This window comes from Tachyglossus aculeatus, chromosome 9 (assembly GCF_015852505.1).
Source record: "Tachyglossus aculeatus isolate mTacAcu1 chromosome 9, mTacAcu1.pri, whole genome shotgun sequence".
NCBI lineage: Eukaryota > Metazoa > Chordata > Mammalia > Monotremata > Tachyglossidae > Tachyglossus > Tachyglossus aculeatus.
The window spans coordinates 62,458,182-62,481,210 of NC_052074.1; the positions used below are offsets into that span (position 1 = coordinate 62,458,182).

At 44.8% G+C, this 23,029-nt stretch overlaps 1 protein-coding gene across 1 annotated transcript in view; it reads right to left on the minus strand.

The window, feature by feature from the left end:
- The window catches only part of ITGAV (integrin subunit alpha V), a 114,266-nt gene that overhangs the window by 76,938 nt on the left and 14,299 nt on the right, over nucleotides 1–23,029 (minus strand). Inside the window, exon 2 of the mRNA XM_038751071.1 lies at nucleotides 18,353–18,480. Within this exon, the coding sequence (XP_038606999.1) occupies nucleotides 18,353–18,480 (128 nt within the window). The remainder of the gene's footprint in view (nucleotides 1–18,352; nucleotides 18,481–23,029) is intronic.

Consider the following 23,029-nt stretch of genomic DNA (forward strand, 5'->3'; position numbering starts at 1 on the left):
TCTAATGAGGAATTCTCAACCGATCCGATGACCTGTTGCATAATTATTGTCTCCTTTTATCCCTGCCCGCTGCCAAGGAAATATCACTTCGATCAACCTCTTAGGTGTCAGAGACTGTTCACTGATCAAATAAGCGGAGAACGGATATTTTACTACTCAAAACAGATACTCGCGAGGCAGGGTGTCCTCTCAAATAATAATAATAATAATGATGGTATTTGTTAAGTGCTTACTATGTGCAAAGCACTGTTCTAAGCGCTGGGGAGGTTACGAGGTGATCAGGTTGTCCCATGGGGGGGGCTCATAGTTTCAATCCCCATTTTACAGATGAGGTAACTGAGGCACAGAGAAGTTAAGAGACTTGCCCAAAGGCACAAAGCTGACAGTTGGTGGAGCCAGGATTCCGTCCCTCCGCCTCTTCTCCTCCACATTTCTTGACCCTTATCAACTCCAAAAATCAACCAATTAATCAGTCAATGGTATTTATTGAGTGCTGACTGTGGGAAGAGCACTGTACTACGCACTTAGGGGAAGAAGCGCAATACAAAAGAGAACGTAGAGATGGTCCCTGACCACAAGAAGCTTACAGATGACAAACATGATCAATCCATCATCAATCAATGGTATTTATTGAGCTCTAACTGCATGCAGAGGACTAGACTATGCGCTTGGGAGAGTAAAATGCAATAGCATTTAATGATTGATGGGTTTATGCATCCTGGGGGCAGGGCCCTTCATTTGGATCTGATGTCCAAAATGACGTAATAATTACAATAATTGTTTCTAGACTGTGAGCCCACTGTTGGATAGGGACCGTCTCTATATGTTGCCAACTTGTACTTCCCAAGTGCTTAGTACAGTGCTCTGCACACAGTAAGCACTCAGTAAATACGATTGATTGATTGATTGGTATTGGTTAAGCGCTTACTATGTGCCAAACACTGTATTAAGCACTGGGGTAGACACAAGCTAATCAGGGGGGCCCTAGTTCCCGTCGCACAAAGGGCTCACAGTTTTAGTCTCCATTTTCCACCTGTATATATGTTTGTACATATTTATTACTCTATTTATTTTACTTGTACATATTTATTCTATTTATTTTATTTTGTTAATACATTTTGTTTTGTTGTCTGTCTCCGCCTTCTAGACTGTGAGCCCGCTGTTGGGTAGGGACCGTCTCTACATGTTGCCAACTTGGACTTCCCAAGCGCTTAGTACAGTGCTCTGCACACAGTAAGCGCTCAATAAATATGATTGAATGAATGAATGAGGGAACTGAGGCCCGGAGAAGTGAAGTGAATTGCCCAAGGCCACACAGCAAACAAGTGGCAGACCCAGGATTAGAACCCAGGTCCTCCTGACCCGGGCTCTGTCTGCTTGGCCATACTGTTTCTCAAACTAGCGGAAAAGCTTCTCCGAAGGGTCTTGTTTGGCTCCAAACTTCAGTGACGATTTTGGAGTGGCTACAGCACGAGCCTGGGAGTTAGAAGGTCATGGGTTCTAATCCCAGCTCTGCCACTTGTCTGCTGTGTGACCTTGGGCAAGTCACTTCACTTCTCCGGACCTCAGTTCCCTCATCTGGAAAATGGGGATTGAGACTGTGAGCCGGGGACTGTGTCCAACCCAATCTGCTTGTCGGCACCCTGGTGCCTAGTATAATGCCTGGCACATACTGCTTAACAAATACCATAATTATTATTATTCAAAAGCAACTCTCATCCTAATATGGGGCCAACTGCTGTTATCCCTAAGTAGAGTCTTGGGGTTCTGAGATGGAGTGGGTTTTTTTTTCTATTCACTGTTTATTTTTTCTTTTAAACTATGTAACTGCAACACAAAACTGAAGTTGTCCAGTCCTTTTGGAGTTTTGTGGACAGGTCTTCCTCTGAGTCCTTCCCCAATTAGGATAAAGTAGCAGCTCTGATTCCCAGAATTTGTCAAAAGCCACTGCTCCTTCATCAGTGTTTGAGCGACAACATCCCGAGACACCCACTTGCTCGTCTAAAACTTTTGTTTAGGGATAAGCTTGGAGCATCCCACCACCGGACAGTTGCTTGAGCAGTTTTCCCAGTTTTCTAGCTTTTTTCCCCCTAGTTACTCACTAGATTGTAAGCTCCTAGCAGGCAGAGATCATGCCTACCCACTCCGTCGTGCACTCCCAAGTGATTAGTTTAATAATAATAATAATAATGATGGCATTTGTTAAGCGCTTACTATGTGCAGAGCACTGTTCTAAGCGCTGGGGGGGGGATACAAGGTGATCAAGTTGTCCCACGTGGGGCTCACAGTCAATCCCCATTTTACAGACGAGGTAACAGGCTCAGAGAAGTTAAGTGACTTGCCCAAGGTCACACAGCAGATGTGGCGGAGTCGGGATTCGAACCCATGACCTCTGACTCCAAAGCCCATGCTCTATCCACTGAGCCACGCTGCTTCTCTAGTTCAGTGGTCAACACGCAGTTGTGGGCAGGCATTGTCTCTCTTCATTGCCGTATTATATTTTCCAAGCGCTTAGTACAGTGGTCTGTACAGAGTCAGTGCTCAATAAATACCACTGAATGAGTGAACAGTAAGAGCACAATAAATACCACTGATGGAAAGATACCAGTAGTGATGGGTTACAGATCCATCCACATTCCCTGAAGAAGGAAAAAGGCAGAGTGGTCTACTGGATAGAGCCTGGGAGTAACAAAGACTTGGGTTCTAATCCTCGGTCCGCCAACTGTCTGCTGGGTGACCTCGGGCAAGTCACTTCCCTTCTCTGTGCCTCAGTTCCTTCATCTGTAAAATGGGAATTAAGAATGCGAGCCTTACACGCGTCAGAGATTGTGTCCACCTCGATTACCTTGTAACTACCTCAGTGCTCAGCACAGTGCCTGGCACATAGTAAGCGCTTCAGAAATACCACAATTATTATCATCACTTGTCTGCTGTGTGAACTTGGGCAGGTCGCTTCACGGCGCTGTGCCTCAGTTACCTCATCTGTAAAACGGAGATGAAAACTGTGAGCCTGATGTGGGACGGGGACTGTGTCCAACCTGATGAGCCTGTATCCACCCCAGCGCTTAGTACAGTGACTGGCACACAATAAACACTTAAACACTATAAAAATAAAAAAAGCACTGTGAGATCAATCAATCATATTTATTGAGCGCTTACTGTGTGCAGAGCACTGTACTAAGCGCTTGGGAAGTACAAGTTGGCAACATCTAGAGACGGTCCCTACCCGACAGCAGGCTCACAGGCTAGAAGGGGGAGACGGATGACAAAAAAAGCATATTAACAAAATAAAATAAATAGAATCAATCAATCAAACGGGCATTAGGGGTTTAATCTGTGGAACTGCGAGATAGAATTCCTCTATTTTCCCTCTACAGAAACAAAAACTTCTGTGACCTTGTCTACACAGCATATTTATATGGAGCATGAAACTCACACCCTTGGGATAGTTAGTTTTCGTTGTTTTTAAAACTATTGACCAAACACAGGGCGGTTGAGACTATTAGATACGGTTGTTGATCGAGGTGCAAAATTGAAGAGGGGTACCTGAGGATGGGGAAAAGAAACGGATAGGAAATTTCCTTTCAACTTTGCATTTCGTTTTTATCTCCAACCTTAGACGGAGTCTGGTTTTAGTGGAACAGAGGAGGAGGGATGGGTAAGCCCCAAATCAATCAATCAATCAATCAATTGTATTTATTGAGCGCTTACTGTGTGCAGAGCACTGTACTAAGCGCTTGGGAAGTACAAGTTGGCAACATATAGAGACGGTCCCTACCCAACAGTGGGCTCACAGTCTAAAAGGGGGGAGACAGAGAACAAAACCAAACATCCTAACAGAATAGAATAAATAGAATAGATATGTACAAATAAAATAAATAATAGAGTAATAAATATGTACAAACATATATACATAGGCAAATGATTCGAGGGAAAAACAGGCTTTGAACGGAATCCCTAGAAACTCCCATAATCACCCCAAGCTCCTGTCCCCCCCGCACCTCTCAAAAATAAATTAACCGTATTTCCCCCAAAAGGGAGCCTTCTAAATACGCCTGACCCTCACTGGATGTCCCCTAGTAATAATAATAATTGTGGCATTTATAAAGCACTTCCTATATACCCAGCTCTGTGCTAAGCACTGGGGAAGACACAATCAAGCAATGGTACTTACTGTTTGAAGAGCATCATCATCAATCGTACTTATTGAGCGCTTACTGTGTGCAGAGCACTGTACTAAGCGCTTGGGAAAGTACGACACAATAGAGTTGGTAGGCAAGTTCGTAGCTTGCAAGGAGTTTATTGTCTACAATACAAGATAATCAGGCCCGACACAGTCCCTGACCCTCACAGGGTTCGCAGTCTAAGTGAGAGAGAGAGAATGGGTACTTAATCCCAATTTTGTGGATGAGGAAACTAAAGTACCCGTAAATGAAGTGACTTGCCCAAGTCCCACAGGAGACAAGTGGCAGAACCAGCACTAGAACTCAGGTCCTCCGACTCCTGGGCTCAGCGTATTTCCATAAGCCAAGCTGCTTCCCCAGATCTAAGGAATGAGATGTACTTTGATTTAATTATCCAGAGGCTTTGGCAAGGGGGTGGAGGGAGATGGCTCAATCAGTGGCATTTATTGAGCGCTTACTAGTGCGCAGAGCACTGTACTAAGCACTTGGGGGAATAAAATAGTAGCAGAATTAGCAGACACATTCCCTGCCCACAACGAGCTTATAGTTGATGGTTTCTATGCTTGCTAATGAATAGAATGGGGTCCCGACACGCCCGCCCACTGCGTTTAGCAATTCACTTTAATGAGCAACTTTTCTTTCCTCACGCTAGCTTTCCATTCCGCTTAGGACAGCTGTGGGAGTTTACTCGGACATGGTGATTTCATCAGAAATACAGTATGAGTTATGAAGGAAACAGCTGGCTCTTTTTGGAAAGGTTAATCCAAACCACTGTCCCGGGGGGTCATAAGTATGATTACAAGCTGAAGTTCACAGTTCAAGAGGAGAATGGTGTTTATGAGTTAAAGGATGGAGACAAGCGCAATTTGCTCTAAAGCTCCCAAACGAGCCTTTCTTTTCACCGTCCTGCTTAAAAGTGTGTCGTTACACTGGCCACTATTTAGACCATTAGCTCCAGGGAGCACAGGTTTCAGGTTCTTGAATGTCAGCCGTTTCAAGAGCGTAAACTTGGATACCTTTCATTTTGAATTTGAATACGGATTTCAGTGAAAGAAGCTGCGAACCAAGGTGGGGGAATGTGAATTTTCCCTTAATATTCACATAGTGTGAGGAACTCTCTCCTTTCCCCTACTGAAGAGAAAGGCCCTTTGTGTTCCAGTTTTAGACTCTGATTAGCCTGACTCGGGGCATTCAGGAGAGAGGCTGCCTTGACTGAACGGAAGCTTCGGGAAGCTAATTAAAAAAAGGCATTTTGAGGGTGACAGGTGCTTAAAAAGTGGCATGGGAAAGGACAGCCTTGACATGAGAATGAAATGGAATTTGTCGGCTGCTTGATAATCTCAAAAACAAGAGAAGCAAGGTGGCCAGGTGGGTAGAACAAGGCCCTGGGTTTTAATCCTGGCTCCACCACTTAATAATGATGGCATTTATTAAGCGCTTACGATGTGCAAAGCACTGTACTTGCCTGTTGTGTGACCTCGGGCAAGTCACTTCACTTCTCCGTGCCTCAGTAACTTCATCTAGACCGTGAGCCCGTTGTTGGGGAGGGGTTGTCTCCATCTGTTGCCGAATTGTATTTTCCAAGAGCTTAGTACAGTGCTCTGCACACAGTAAGTGCTCAACAAATACGACTGAATGAATGAATGAATCTGTAAAATGGGGATTACGACTGTGAGCCCCATTGGGGACACGGAACGTGTGCAACCTGATTAGCTTGTATCTACCCCAGCGCTTAGTACGGTGCCTGGAACGCAGTAAGCCCATAACAAATATCACGGAAAAAAAACCCCACCCACACCCATGGATTGTATTCAATATTAGTTACATCATCTATGTTACAGTATTCACCCGGTCTGACTACACACCATCACAAAATCGTTCCTTCCAACACATTTAATCGTATGCGGATAGGCACTCGTTTGTGTGGCGAATATTCTGAAATGCCCCAACTGTGTTCTTCCAAAACACATACTGACAACACATGGCCTGGCCTTCTGTAGTGTTTGTGTGTGAGCGAGAACCTGAAGACCAAACTGCCGCTTACTGAAGACTACATGTTGCCAACTTGTACTTCCCAAGCACTTAGTACAGTGCTCTGCCCACAGTAAGCACTCAATAAATACGATTGATTGAGTGATTTTACTAATGATGTGTATATATCTCTAATTCTATTTATTTATATTGATGCTGTGGATGCCTGTCTACTTGCTTTGTTTTGTTGTCCGTCTCCCCTTTTCTAGACCGTGAGCCTGTTGTTGGGTAGGGATTGTCTCTATTTGCAGCCAAACTGTACTTTCCAAGTGCTTAGTACAGTGCTCTGCACACAATAAATATGATTGAATGAATGATTATACAAATCACTGAAGAGTTTTACAACTTCTTTTTCATTAGCTGGGTTACTGAAAGATTTGCTGATTCCCTCATCTCTTCTCTACTCACAAGGAAGAAAAGGAGAAATGATTTTCCTTGCTATCTGAAGTAGGTTACGGGCCTCACAACCCAGGATCATGGCTAGAATCCCAGCTTTTGGTAAGTGGTAAGTTTTGTAGGCCAGAAGCACGCTCAAATTCATTCATTCGATCGCATTTATTGAGCGCTTACTGCGTGCAGAGCACTGTACTAAGAGCCTGAGCAGTTGGCTAACTCGGTTACCTGCTTTCTCTTGATCTTCGGCTTCGACTATGAGCTTGTCGTGGGCAGGGAACAGGCTAGCAACTCTGTAATGTCGTACTCTCCCAAACATTTAGTACAGTGCTCTGCACTAAGTACGACTGACTGACTTAGCTGAATCGCACTTTGGATTGTCTGGCTCTTTCCAAGATTATAAAACGCTTCATTAAAACCATCTGTCCATGAGATCAATCTCATCAATCGCTCTCTAAATTCAGGGACTCCCGAGATTTAGCATTGCAGGCTCCGAGTCTCAGTGAGTTGATGATTCTGGGCCCTGGGCAAGTTTTCCCCTCATCCTTCCACCCCCAAGGGTCTTTGGGAGAATGGAATGGGGTGAAGCTCCTGTGAGCACGGATGAGAAAAAAAATAACAATAATTATGGTTTTGGTTCTATTATAAAATATTATAATATAAATATAATATATAAATATAATATAATGTAAATATATAAATATAATAAAATAATATAATATAAAATATTATAAAAATAAATCTATTCTATTTATTTTATTTTGTTAGTATGTTTGGTTTTGTTCTCTGTCTCCCCCTTTTAGACTGTGAGCCCACTGCTGGGTAGGGACTGCCTCTATATGTTGCCAACTTGTACTTCCCAAGCGCTTAGTACAGTGCTCTGCACACAGTAAGTGCTCAATAAATATGATTGATGATGATGATGAAGATGATGGTTAGTGCTTACTATGTACAGGCACCGTATTAAGCACTGGAGTTGGACACAAACAAATCTGGATAATAATAATGATGGTATTTGTTAAGCACTTACTATGTGCAAAGCACTGTTCTAAGCACTGGGGAGGTTACAGAGTGATCAGGTTGTTCCCGGGGGGGCTCACAGTTTTAATCCCCATTTTACAGATGAGGGAACTGAGGCCCAGAGAAGTGAAGTGACTTGCCCAAAGTCACCCAGCTGACAGTTGGCGGAGCCAGGATTTGAACCCATGACCTCTGACTCCAAAGCCCGGGCTCTTTCCACTGAGCCACGCTGCTTCTCCCCTGTCCCACATGGGGCCCACAGAAGCTCTGAAGCCTAGTGGCTAGAGCCTGAGAGTCAGAAGGACCTGGGTTCTAATCCTTGCTCTGCCACTTGTCTGCTGCTTGACCTCAGGCAGGTCGCTTCTCTTCTCTGTGCCTCAGTTACTTCATCTGTAAAATGGGGATAAAGATGGTGACCTCCATGTGGGACAGGGTCTGTGTCCAATCTGATTACCCGGTATCTACCCCAGTGCTTAGAACAGTGCCTGGCACATAGTAAGTGCTTAGAGCTTAGAGAAGCACTTAGAGATGCAGCGTGGCTCAGTGGAAAGAGCCCGGGCTTTGGAGTCAGGGGTCATGGGTTCGAATCCCAGCTCCACCACTTGTCAGCTGTGTGACTTTGGGCAAGTCCCTTAACTTTTCTGCATCGCCGTTACCTCATCTGTAAAATGGGGATTAAAGCTGTGAGCCCCCCGTGGGACAACCTGATCACCTTGTAACCTCCCCAGCGCTTAGGACAGTGCTTTGCACATAGTAAGCACTTAATAAATGCCATCATTATCATTATTATTATTAACAAATACCATAAATGAAAAAGAAGTTGGCAGGTGAACCTGGAGGCCGAGTCACTTCCTCACCCCACAGCTTCGAGAGCACCAATGTTCTACCAATGGTCTGTTTCTAACAACAGACTGTAAGTGCCTTGTGGATAGAGTTTATTGTTGCTCCAGTAAGCTCTAGTCAATCAATCAATCAATTATATTTACTGGGCACTTACCGTGTGCAGAGCACTGTACTAAGCACTTGAGAGAGCCCAATGTAACAATATAACTCAGTTGGTTGTCACATTCCCTGCCCACAGTGAGCTTACAGCCTAGATGGGGAGACAGATATTAATTTGAATAAATAAACGACAGATTTGGACATAAGGACTGTGGGGCTGAGGGAAGGGTGAATGAAGGGAGGAAACCAGGGTGATGCAGAAAGGATGGGGGAAATGAGCGAAGGCTTCTTGGAGGAGATGTGTCTTCAATAAGGCTTTAAAAGCAGGATATGAAGAGGGAGGGCGTTCCAGGTCAGAAGCAGGATGTGGGTGAGAGGTCCGTGGTGAGATAGTTGTGATGAAGTTACGGTGAGTAGGTTGGCTTTAGAGGAGCAAAGTGAGTGGGCTGGGTTGGAGGAGGAGAGCAGCGAGGTGAGGTAGGAGGGGGCAATTAAAGCCAATGGTCAGGGGTTTCTGTTTGATGTGGCCGTCAGTGGGCAATTACTGGAGGTTCTCAAGGGCTGGAGAAACAAGGCCGGAATGTTTTGGTAGAAAAATGATCCGGGCAGTAGAGTAATGTACACACTGGAGTGGGAAGAGACAGGAGGCTGGGAGATCAGCAAGGAGGCTGGTACAGTAATCAACATGGGAGAGGATAAGAGTTTGAATTATCCCGGTAGGAGTTTGATGGAGAGGAAAGGACGGAATTTAGTGATGTTGGGAAGGCTGAACCGACAGGATTTAGTGATAGATCTCATATGTGGGGTGAATGAGCTTCTTCTCTATCGCTCCCACTCAGCCTCTCCCCAGAATGCCCCCCACCACAACCCAGTGCCCCCCAAATTCCTTCCTTGCCTCTTTTCTCTTTCCCCTAAGCAGTGTGGGGATTCTGCTCTGGGGGTCTCCAATGAGTCCCCGGCCCTCAAAGGTACAAGAAGCACAGACGAATCCCTTCACTCATTCCAACTAAAGGGCTATTGAGCTTTTAACAAGTCTCCGTTTAAGGTGTAAACCACCTGAATGAAGAAATCAACTCTGGTCTCCCCCCTCTCTCCCTCTCCCACTCTACTTGCCCTGATAAAACCTGCATTTCATGCAGGGGGTTTCAGGTTCCAGGAAGAACGCTGTGGAATTCCCTGGTAGCATTTAATCCAAATCATCCAATGAGATCATTCATTCATTCATTCAATCGTATTTATTGAGCGCTTACTGTGTGCAGAGCACTGTACTAAGCGCTTGGGAAGTACAAGTTGGCAACATATAGAGACGGTCCCTACCCAACAACGGGCTCACAGTCTAGAAGACTGTGTAACTGCTTCCGAAATTGCACTTCCCATTTCTAATGCAACAAGGTAACTAGGAAGGTACTGTTGCGATCAAAATTTCTCTGCCAGGATACATTTTTTTGTTGCTTTTGGGGTTTTTTTATAGGACTTATTAAGCACTTACGTTCCAGGCACTATGCTAAGCACTACGGTAGATACAAGATAATCGGGTAGGACCCAATCCCTGTCTCCCGAGGAATTCACAGTCTAGGTAGAAGGGAGGTGGATTTAATCCCTATTCTGCAGATAAGGAAGCTGAGGCATAGGGAAGTTAAGTGACTTTCCTAAAGTCACACAACCAGGCAAGTGGCGCAGGCAGGATTAGAACCCAGGACCTCAGACTCCCAGGACCGTGCTCTTCCCACTAGGTCAGGCTGCTTCCCTTATTCAGGCTGCTTCCCTTATGCTGTTGTACTTCCCAAGCGCTTAGTACAGTGCTCTGCACACAGTAAGTGCTCAATAAATACGATTGAATGAATGAATGAATGTTGGGGTGAAAAAGGATATTTCTCTCTGGATACTACAAAAATAGAGTATTAACAAGGCATCTATCATTTCCAAACAAGTTTCAGTTTTCTGAAACTGCCTGGTGTGCTCACAGTTGTTTATGAACATATTTTCCAGCTTGGAATAAGTCCGTTGGATCCATTTTATCAGATTATATCTTGAAAGAGTGGCTAACGGTGGAACTTACTGATTGTATTTACTGAGCGCTTACTGTGTGTAGAAAACTGTACGATGAGCTTGGGAGAGCACAACACAACACTGTGATGAACACATTCCTTGCCCGGGCAAGAAGAATTTAGGGATGTCAGCGGCTCAACCTTGACTGACATTTCTTCCCCACGCACCATTACACTCCTCTGGAATGTTTGGAACACAGGATTCCCACAGATGTGCTTTAAAAGCTGAGAGGAAGTAAATTTCTCGCACCGAGATTAAAATGTCTTGTTCTTTTCAGATGCATAAAGAATGTCCCGTGGGAGTGAAAGGGAGTTTATTTTACGGGGGATTTTTTTGAAAAAGAGAGAGGCCGGTGATTTCCAAAAAGTCGGATGAAATTTAAGAGCGGCAGCAAGGTGCTGCAAGAGAAAGACTGAAATCTTCTGTTTGGAAGTTACGTGTGTATTGGAAGTCATTTGGTTCCTATTCATTACTACACACCACATATAATAATAATAATAATGGCATTTATTAAGCGTTTACTATGTGCAAAGCACTGTTCTAAGCTCTGGGGAGGTTACAAGGTGATCAGGTTGTCCCACGGTGGGCTCACAGTTTTAATCCCCATTTGACAGATGAGGTCACTGAGGCACAGAGAAGTGAAGTGACTTGCCCAAAGTCACACAACTGACAATGCATGCATACAATCCAAATGACTCTATCGGACGCCAAAATCATTTAAGTCACCAGAGAATTTTTGTTTGCACAGGACTGGCAGGCCCCTCCCCAATCCTCCTGGTTACAGAAAACAAGTGACGCGGAGAAGTTCCTAAAAGCAACTTTTTGCATAGGTTCCTTGCTTTGGAAAACAAAGAAGGTTTGGGAGTCAGAGGTCACGGGTTCGAATCCCGGCTCTGCCACATGTCTGCTGTGTGACCTTGGGCAAGTCACTTAACTTCTCTGAGCCTCAGTTACCTCATCTGTAAAATGGGGATTAAGATTGTGGGATAACCTGATCACCTTGTATCCCCCCCAGCACTTAGAACAGTGCTTTGCACATCGTAAGCACTTAACAAATGCCATTATTATTATCATCATCATCATCATCAATCATATTTATTGAGCGCTTACTGTGTGCAGAGCACTGTACTAAGCGCTTGGGACATACAGAGACAGTCCCTACCCAGCAGTGGGCTCACAGTTTAAAAGTCTAAATATTATTCAATATTTTGACGTGTCGACGGACTTTAAATCTTTTGCATGGGAAGCAAGTCGCTTTTATGAGACAATTTGTCGCCGCCCTTTTTAAAAATGAACACTTCTGAGTTGATAAGCATTTCTGAAAAACGATTTCAGATCCTCAAGCATATTAGCCATTAAATTTGAAGCGAGAGACGTTACTGGATTTACTCATTAGGACGTAAAAACTAAGAAATATGCTACCGATCCACTTGGACCAGGACCTAAGCAAGCGCTACAGTGCTCTGCACACATTAAGCGCTCAATAAATACGATTGAAGATGATGACCTTATCTCTCACAGGGGCTCCAGGACATTTGGAGAATCCACATGATGATTGGATCCTCCAGATCCCCACATTCCCGGTTAGGCACAACCGATGCCCCGGAGTAACCCATTGTAGAACGCTTGTCCGTGAATCGATCCAAAACTCCCTGGAAAATTATACGCCCCAAAGTGAACTTTCTTCCATTTCCCACCTCCACTAAAACCCACACGACCACAGTACTAAACAAGCCTACTTCATTTCATTCATTCATTCATTCAATCGTATTTATTGAGCGCTTACTGTGTGCAGAGCACTGTACTAAGTGCTTGGGAAGTCCAAGTTGGCAACATATAGAGACGGTCCCTACCCAACAGCGGGCTCACAGTCTAGAAGGGGGAGACAGACAACAAAACAAAACATATTAACAAAATAAAATAAATAGAATGGTAAATATGTACAAGTAAAATAGAGTAATAAATATGCACAAACATATATACAGGTGCTGTGGGGAGGGGAAGGAGGTAAGGCGGGGGGGATGGGGAAGGACCTGGGTTCTAATCCTGGCTCCGCCACTTGTCTGCTGTGTGACCTTGGGCAAGTCACTTAGCTTCTCTGGGTCTCAGTTACCTCATCTGATAAATGGGGATGAAGAACCGTGAGTCCCATGTGGGACAGGGAAGGAGTCCAACCTGATAAGCTTGTATTTATCCTAGCTTGTTAAGCACTTAGTAAGTGCGTAACAAATACCATAAAATAATAATAGTAAGAAAAAAGGAACTGAATTTCAAATTCTCCAATTTGGTTTCACAAAGCTATTTTAAGCTCAACTCCAGTATTTGGTTAAATAAAGGAAGATGTGCAGCAAATTGATAGAGTCCATATAAATCCAAGACAGCATATCTGTTAGCTCAATCAATCAATCAATAAATGATATTTATTGAGTGCTCATGGTGTGTAGAGCACTGTACTAAGTGTTTGGGAGAGTACAATGCAACAGAGTTCAGAGACACACTCTCTGTCCACAAGGAACTTTTTTTTAAAAATGGTATTTATTGAGCACTTAGTATGTGCCAAGCACTGTACTAAGCACTTGACAGAGTATGATGTAATAGAATAGGTAGACACAATCCCTGCCCATAATGAGCTTACAGTCCAGAGGAAACTACAGTCTCAAGAATCGAACTAGACATCCCTGCAATATAGCACGATGAACATGTTTTCATTATTTGTTTTACTCTTCCATTGCCATTAAGTAAAATACCCAGGTCACAAAGTCAGAATAAAGGTTCCAAAATTTATTACGGATACACAAAGACTCTCCCAAGACCTTAGGAATATTGAATTTTAGTCTGCCCTTTCCTTCTCGTTAGCATAAGTATTGTTCCAGCAGGAAGAGGAAATGAAATCAGGTTTAAAACATTAAATATCATTCTGATGCAGAACTTGCACAAAAACAATCTACTCAATTACGTGTGTGCATATATGTATATATGCACATTTGTAAGATGGAATAAGAAGCAGCATGGTCTAATTAAAAGAGCAGAACTTGGGCCTGGGAGCCAGAAGAATTGGGTTCTAATCCCGTCTCCACCAGTGTGACCTTGCGAAAATTATTTAACTTTCCTGTGCCTCGGCCTCCTCATCTGTAAAATGGGAATTCAGTACCCTATTTTTTATGGTATTTGTTAAGCGCTGACACAGTAGGGGAGTGGCAGAGCTAAGATTAGAACCCTGGTCCTTCTGTTAGGCGCTTACTAAATGCCAGGCACTGTACTAAGCACTGAGGCAGATACAAGTTAATCAGGTTGGACACAGTTCCTGTCCCACATAAGGGACATTTATTATTAACAATAATTTAAAAATGGGGCAGAGACTGCACCCAGCCTGATTCACTTGTATCCACCTCAGTGCTTAGAACGGCATTTGACACAAAGTGCTTAATAAATATGTAAAGAAAAGGAGTAACCATCAATGAAGAACAAACGGAAGTTCATATTTTCTGAACTTACATTTCTTCCGCACAGTTAGCAACCCAAGTCCAATTCAGTGTCTACTAACCCGCTAGAGATTTGTTAATGTCTATAAAATATATTATCCACTAACTGTTTACTGTGTGCGATGCAAGGTAAGGAGATAAGACCTGATCCCTGTTCCACAAAGTGCTCGTGATCCAAATGGGAATGAAAGGACACAGAACAAGCAGGGGTGAAGAAAACAAATTATACATTCCAAAATGAACACTCCAAGATAACAACGTCAAACAAAGCTAGATCGGTTGATAGAGGGAGAGCTCTCATACAGCACAATCAGACACAATTAATACTAACTACATCTTCCATTATCTGTGATAACGCCTACGGTGGAAAAAACACTTTACTAAGCACTTGCGGTGGTTTACACGAAAAATCAAATAAGACCTGTCCAACCAGAGTCTCACAATTTAAATGTGAGCAAGAAAGCCACTTAGAAGGTAGAGAATGTAATCCAAGTAGCACCGAAGACAACTGAAAATCCAACTACCAAAAAACGGTAAACAGCATCTTCTTCCGACAGCGCTATGCTCAGATTAGCATAAACCCATTTCAAATCATGCCCACCAAGTGGCAATGGACACTGGAAATGGGGCATCACTAGGGATGTTAAAAATATACAAAAATCCCTGTGAGTGACTGGGATGAGTCCCAGCAGCGGGGAGAGAGGGGTGGGGAGGGGAAAGAAGAGACAGAGAGACACTGAGACACAAAGATAGACAGAGTGAAAGAGTCAGAGACAGAGACAGACATAGAGATGGACACAGAGACAGGGAGAGGAATGTGGATCTCACCCAAGCAGGGCCTTTCAATCTCTCCAGATTCCCCAACCCCACGGCATTCATTTCGCCCCCTGAAAATGCTGTTCTCAGAGTCAAAATTTGCCTGACACGCTCTGGCCAAAAAGTACTCAGATCGAAACCTTTTAAAAAAGCAGCTAATTCCTCTTGCCAACTGGTACCTGCGGTACACAAAAGCACTGAAGCGCTACCGGTCAAAAACTAAGCAGAGCCTGGGAAATCTGTTTCCGGAAGCACGTTTGCTACGATTACATGTGAGTAAAAATCCAAACGGAGCTATGTCGTCCTCTGTACCGCTCTAACCCACAGAGCTACTTCAACCATCCGATTTTACCAAATCTGTGAGATTTAAGAGCTACTTCAACACATCTGATCTCATCGAATCTATCAGATTTAAAATGGGATTTGTTTTCAGTGTTCCTATTCTGCTGGCAGACAGACGGGCCGTGACATCGCAACAGTGAGTCACAGGTATTTCCCAACAGGCTGTTCAGGCGGACTCCCCTTCGGTTGGGTTTTTCCAAGATGTTTATCCTCAGGCGAGGTGGCAGATACAGGAATGGAAACATTAAGCAGTCAAGGAGTGGGGGAAGCGGCATGGCCTGGGGGACAGAGCCCGGGCCTCAGAGTCAGAAGGACGGGGCTTCAATTCCCGGCTCTGCCCCTTGTCTGCTGAGTGATCTTGAGCAAGTCACTTCACTTCATCATCATCATCAATCGTATTTATTGAGCGCTGTACTAAGCGCTTGGGAAGTACAAATTGGCAACATATAGAGACAGTCCCTACCCAACAGTGGGCTCACAGTCTAAAAGACTTCTCTATGCCTCAGTTCCCTCGTTTGTAAAATGGGGATTACGACTGTGAGCCCCAGTGTGGACAGGGATGTGTCCAACTTGATTAACTTGTACCTACCCCACTGCTTAGAACAGTGCTTGGCACAGGGTAAGCACCTAACAAGAACCATAATTATTATTATTATTAAGTGGGGTGGGGGCCCGCTGTTGGGTAGGGACTGTCTCTATGTGTTGCCGACTTGTACTTCCCAAGCGCTTAGTACAGTGTTCTGCACACAGTAAGCGCTCAATAAATACGACTGATTGATTGATTGATTGACAGGGGGGGAAAGTGGCCCATGTACTCTACCAACAACCTGAACCGAGCTTAATGTGAAAAAAAATCTAAGTCTGATTTCAGCCAAAGCAGCCACGTTAATATCAGACTTATCAAATTCAATACACAATGAAATGGATTGCTTTTGTTTTCAGACATTACACCTGATTTCAAATCCTATGACAGGAATTAAAACTGGTTTCATTCGTGGAAATTTTCCATTAAAACTAGCGGAAAGACCATGGGCTTGGGAGTGAGCCCACTGTTGGGTAGGGACCGTCTCTATATGTTGCCAACTTGTACTTCCCAAGCACTTAGTACAGTGTTCTGCACACAGTAAGCGCTCAATAAATACGACTGAATGAATGAATGAATGCTACAGGGTTCTTTCTAATCCTGGTTCCTCCGCAGGCCCGCTGGGTGATTTTGGGCAAGTCACTTGACTTCTCTGGGCCATAGTTTCCTCATCTGTAAAAAGGGGATTCAACACCTGTTCTCCTTCCCCCTTAGACTGCGAGCTCCATGAAAGTTATGTCCAACCTGATTATGTTGTATCTACGCCAGCATTTAGTAGATTGCTGGGCACACAGTAAGAGCTTAACAAATTCCATTTTTTGCCTTCATCATCTTTATTTCCTTCTTCATTCTTAACGCCTGCCCCAAAGGCGGTGAATTTTCTTCCCCTTTCCCCCTCCCCTCCCCATTTAAATCACATGTAGACAAAATGGACACTGAACTTTGTCCCAGTAGATGTAATTCTGATGTCATGTGTACAACAAAACACCAATTTCCCAGAAAATCTTGAATCAGGGATCAGGAAATCCCTTTTTCAAACTAGGAAAACAATCTCCTTAATCACAAAAAAACCTACTTGAACACACGAAAAAAATGTCTAAGCTGGCTTTGGGAACACAAAGCAGAGCTTTGACTGACTCACTCAGTCAGGGGTGGGCTGGTTCCTCAATGGTAGTCAGTGTCTGCGTGATTTGGCAGACACGGAGACGGGAATAATGACCTGCTCTGCAGAGCCGCTGCCTTCTGTAGTGCGAAAGAACCTCTGGAAAGCCTTTGATAACTCAGTATTTTCAAAGCATAGAGAGCCGAGGAAATGACTGTGTCAGGACTTTAAGTTTCAACTTGCTACAGTTAGGAGGAAAAAAAAACTTGTTTGGCATTTTTGAATCGCTTAAAAGCAAAGAAAATCCAAAAAGAGTAGCAATACTACTTTATACTTTTCTGGAATTTTATTCTTGAAGGTCTGAAGTTCATCGTTTATTTTCACAATCAACTGGATTATTTTCAATAAAGCAAACCACGGTTTTCTTGGTTTTCGCAACTCCAAAGCTATTCGACCTGTCTTCTTGCACTGGGAATCATCCTCGTCATAATGAATTCACTCAAAATACGTTCATTTAGCCACTGTGACGACACTGACCTATTCCTTTTGGTGTTTGTTAAGTGCTTCCGACAGGTCGGGCATTGCTCTAAGTGCCACGGTAGAGGCTAGTCGCTCAGGTTGGACCCAATCCCTGGCCCACAAGGAGCTCGCAGTCTAAGTAGAAGGGAGCGCGGGGATTGAATCCCCATTTTTCAGATGAGGAAACTAAGGCACAGCGAACTGCCACATAGTAAGCGATTGGCAGAGCAGGATTAGAACCCAGGTCCTCTGACTCACTGGCCTGTGCTCTTTCCTCTAGGCCACGTTGCTTCCAGGAGACGCAGGCCTAGCGCAGCTTCCTGGAAGCTAAAATCGGCGGAAAAGCGAACACAGGCAGACTGGAATGCGAGCTGGTAAACCTCTTAATAATAATAATAATAATAACGGCATTTATTAAGCGCTTACTACATGCAAAGAACTGTTCTAAGCGCTGGGGAGGTGACAAGGCGATGAGGTTGTCCCACGGGGGGCTCACAGTCTTCATCCCCATTTTACAGATGGGGGAACTGAGACACAGGGAAGTTAAGTGACTTGCCTAAAGTCACACAGCTGACAATTGGCGGAGCCGGGATTGGAACCCAAGACCTGTGACTCCAAAGCCCGGGCTCTTTCCACTGAGCCATGCTGCTTCTCCATGCTACATTTATGCTTCTCTTACGCTACGTTGTTCTCTCTCCAGCGCTTAGTACAGTGCTCGGCACACAGTCGGCGCTCCATAAATACGACGGAATGAACTGAATGCCATCTAAGCTCGTCGTGGGCGGGCAATGAGTCCGCGTATTGTTCTAGCGTACTCTCCCGAGTGCTTAGTACAGTGCGGTGCACCCAGCAGGCGCTCAGTAAATACGATCGACTCAGTGACTCTTACCTGTGGCATCAAATGTGATGGGCTGACAGGTGTGGTCGGAAGGCCAGTGGCACCGGAGCACCTGGCCACCTTCGACAATGCCGGGCTGGGTCGTGTTGGCTTTTGGAGCACCCACTAGGAGAGACATCCTGTGGAAAGAAGAGGAGTTCAGAAGATATATCCAACAATAATGGTATTTGTTAAGCGCTTACTACGTGCCAAGCACTGTTCAAAGCACTGGGGCAGATACAAGGGAATCCGACTGTCCCACGTGGGGTTCACAGGCTTCGTCCCCATTTTCCAGGTGAGACACAGAGAGGTGAAGAGACTTGCCCAGAGTCACACAGCTGATGAGTGAAGCAGCCTGGCTCAATGGAAAGAGCCCGGGCATTGGAGTGTGGCTCAGTGGAAAGAGCCCGGGCTTTGGAGTCGGAGGTCACGGGTTCGAATCCGGGCTCCCCCATTTGTCTGCTGTGTGACCTTGGGCAAGCCACTTAACTTCTCGGAGCCTCAGTTACCTCATCTGTAGAATGGGGATGAACACTGTGAGCCACACGTGGGACAAACTGATCACCTTGTAAAACCCCCCCGGCGCTTAGAACAGTGCTTTGCACATAGTAAGCGCTTAACAAATGCCATTATTATTATTATTATTATTGGAGTCAGAGGTCATGGGTTCAAATCCCGGCTCCGCCCATTGTCAGCTGTGTGACTTTGGGCAAGTCACTTCACTCCTCTGGGCCTCAGTTCCCTCATCTGAAAAATGGGGATTAAGACGGTGAGCGCCCCGGGGGACAACCTGATCACCCTGTAACCTCCCCAGCGCTTAGAACAGTGCTTTGCACATAGTAAGTGCTTAATAAATGCCATTATTATTATTATTATTGTTAAGTGGCAGAGCCGGGATTAGAACCCATGATTCCAGACTCCCAAGCCCGGGTTCTTTCCACTGTGCCACGCTGCTTCTCAGAAATATTCAGTCACCCCTAGACTGTAGGGGCCGTCTCTATATGTTGCCAACTTGTACTTCCCAAGCGCTTAGTACAGTGCTCTGCACACAGTAAGCGCTCAATAAATACAATTGATGATGATAGACTGTCAGCTCGTTGTGGGCAGTGTGGAAGCACAATGGTCAGGGCCCTGCATTTATCCTGTTCTGGGCGCTTGGGAAGTACAAGTTGGCAACAGAGACGGTCCCTACCCAACAGTGGGCTCACAATAAATACGATTAAATGAATGAATGAATGAATGATGGCATTACCATCATATATTACCTGTATATATGCTTGTACATATTTATTACTCTGTTTATTTTACTTGTACGTATTTATTCTATTTATTTCATTTTGGTAATACGTTTTGTTTTGTCGTCTGTCCCCCCCACCCCCACTTCTAGACTGTGAGCCCGCTGTTGGGTAGGGACCGTCTCTAGATGTCGCCGACTTGGACTTCCCGAGCGCTTGGTACAGTGCTCTGCACTCAGTGAGCACTCAATAAATGCGAATGAATGAATGAAAAGCCCTACTGAGAGGTCACCTCCTCCAGGAGGCCTTCCCAGACTGAGCCCCCTCCTTCCTCTCCCCCTCCTCCCCCTCGCCTTACCACCATTCCCTCCCCACAGCACCTGGATATATGTATATACGTTTGTACATATTCATTACTCTACTTAATTTACTTGTGCATATTTACTGTTCCATTTATTTTATTTTGTTAATATGTTTTGTTTTGTTGTCTGTCTCCCCCTTCTAGACTGTGAGCCCGCTGTTGGGTAGGGACTGTCTCTATATATTGCTGACTTGTACTTCCCAAGTGCTTAGTACAGTGCTCTGCACACAGTAAGCGCTCAATAAATACGATTGAATGAATGAATGAATCCTCCTTTCTCACTGACCTTCTCCTCTGCCCTAGGCTTCCTTGACCACTCTGGGTGTGCCTGACGACTTGATAGTAGAGAAGCAGTGTGGCCTAGTGGATAGAGCCCGGGCCTCGGAGCCAGAAAGACCTGAGTTCTAATCCCGCCACTTGTCTGCTGTGTGACCTTGGGCAAGTCACTTCACTCTGGGTCTCATCTGTAAAATGAGACCGCGAGCCCGTGACCGTGGGACAGGGACTGTGGCCCACCTGATTTGCTTGTATCCACCCCGGCGCTTAGAACAGTGCCTGGGATGTGGTAAGCACTTAACAAATAGCACTTTTATTTTGTTTCATCTCTCAACTACATTTTTACAACTGCTTGAACGGAATCCACAGAGAAGGGGCATGTGTAGACATTTTGATGCTCTTGAATGGATGGGAGTAGGAAAGATGCTCCATAAAAAATGGTAATCAATCCATCTATTTATTGAGCTCTTATTGTGTGCAAAGCGTTGTATTACTACTAATAATAATCAATCAATCAATCAATCGTATTTATTGAACGCTTACTGTGTGCAGAGCACTGTACTAAGCGCTTGGGAAGTACAAGTTGGCAACATATGGAGACGGTCCCTACCCAACAGTGGGCTCACAGTCTAAAAGACTACTACTACTGCTACTAATAATAATAATGATGGCATTTGTTAAGCGCTTACTATGTGCAAAGCACTGTTCTAAGCGCTGGGGGGGGCACACAATGTGATCAAGTTGTCCCACGTGGGGCTCACAGTCTTAATCTATATGTTCCGAGACCAGCTCTATATGTTGCCAACTTGGACTTCCCAAGTGCTTGGTGCAGTGCTCTGCACACAGTAAGCGCTCAATAAGTACAAATGAATGAATGAATGGTATTTGTTCAGCACTCACTACATGCCAGGCACTACCGTACTAAGCGCCGAGATGGATTCGAGCAGCTTGGGTTGGACACAGCCCCTGTCCCACGTGGAGCTCACAGTCTTAATCCCCATTTTACAGATGAGGGAACTGAGGTCTAGAGAATGAAGACTGTGAGCCCCATGTGGGACAACCCGATGACCTTGTGTCTCCCCCAGCGCTGGGAGCGGTGCTTTGCAAGTGGTGAGCGCTTGATGAATGCCATCATCATTATTATTATTGTTACTGGTCCAGTGCTCTGCACACAGTAAGCGCTCAATAAACACGATTTTATGACTGAATGGTGCAAAAAAATTGTATTTATTTTGTTAATATGTTTTGTTTTGTTGTCTGTCTCCCCTTTCTAGACTGTGAGCCCACTGTTGGGTAGGGTCCGTCTCTATATGTTGCCAACTTGTACTTCCCAAGCGCTTAGTACAGTGCTCTGCACACAGTAAGCGCTCAATAAATATGACTGATTGATTGATTAATCCCCATTTTTACAGATGAGGTAACTGAGGCTCAGAGAAGTTAAGTGACTTGCCCAAGGTCACACAGCAGACTTGTGATGGAGCCGGGATTCGAACCCATGACCTCTGACTCCAAAGCCCGTGCTCTTTCCACTGAGCCACACTGCTTCTCTAAGCATTTAGGAGGGTAAAGCACAGGAGTTGTTAGGCATGTACTCTGCCTACAAGGAGCTTACAGTCTAGAGGGGGAGATATGCACATAGTAAGCGCTCAATAAATACGATTGATGATTGATGATATGTATTAAAATAAGTTATATGTATGTGCAAAAATGCTGTGGGGCTGAGGCGGGGTGAATATCAAGTGCTTAAAGGGAGAGCAGAATGTTCTAGACTGTAAGATCCCCTCTGGATTGTAGGCTCCTTATGGGTCAGGGAACACGTCCACCAACTCTTGTACTTTCATTCATTCAATTGTATTTATTGAGCGCTTACTATGTGCAGAGCACTGTACAGAGCAGTAGGGTATGAATGAGAATGTGGAGAAAAAATCTGCTGCGCTGAAACAAAGGAATTTCGGCTAGAAAAAAAGAACAGAGAGGGAGGTGGCGAATATAGAAAACCTAAAAGCCCAGAGGAGCTTTTAGTGGAGGGCTAGTGGAAACTAGTGGAGGGCTCTAGAAAAGCCGCCAGGATCAATCGGAGGAACAAGAGGGAAAACCGAATGAAGCCAGGGAGGCCTGAGGAAAGTACATTTATAATCCAAAATATTTTTTCTCCGTCTCGCTGAAAGAATCTAGTCTTTCCTATCCTGCCTGAAAGGCGTCCGCAGACTCTAACTCTTGGACCGAATGGACAACGGGACAGTTCCTGTCCAGATCGGCCCAGGAAGAGAAAGCCTAAGATTCATTTCATGTCCGGAGAAGTTTCGCTGCCCAAAGCTGATCAGAAGCAAAGCATTTGAATGAAATAAATGATCTGCTCAGAAAAGCCGAAAACATGCCGTCGTTGCTTTTAGAGCCTGGCTGGAAACTTGATTCCAACTCTGAATGGAAATCAGATGTCTCTGGTATGGTGCTAGACACAGTATGGCAAACGGAATATTGTACAACCGCTCTCCGGGTTATGAACCATTCCACAGTAGGACCAGAGATCCATCAGGCGCTGCGTCCTGACATGCCCCAGGACGCGTAATCACAGCAGGAAAGTCCACTCCTTTCCTGCCCCTGCTCTAGACTGTAAACTCATTGTGGGCAAGGGATGTGTCTGTCAACTCTATTATAGTGTACTCATCCCAGCACTTGGAAGTGCTCTGCACACCGTAAGCGCTCAATAAATACGACTGATTGACTGCTAAGCCATCCACCACCAACCATCCCAGCACTTGGTAGTGCTCTGCACACCGTAAGTGCTCAATAAATACGACTGATTGACTGCTAAGC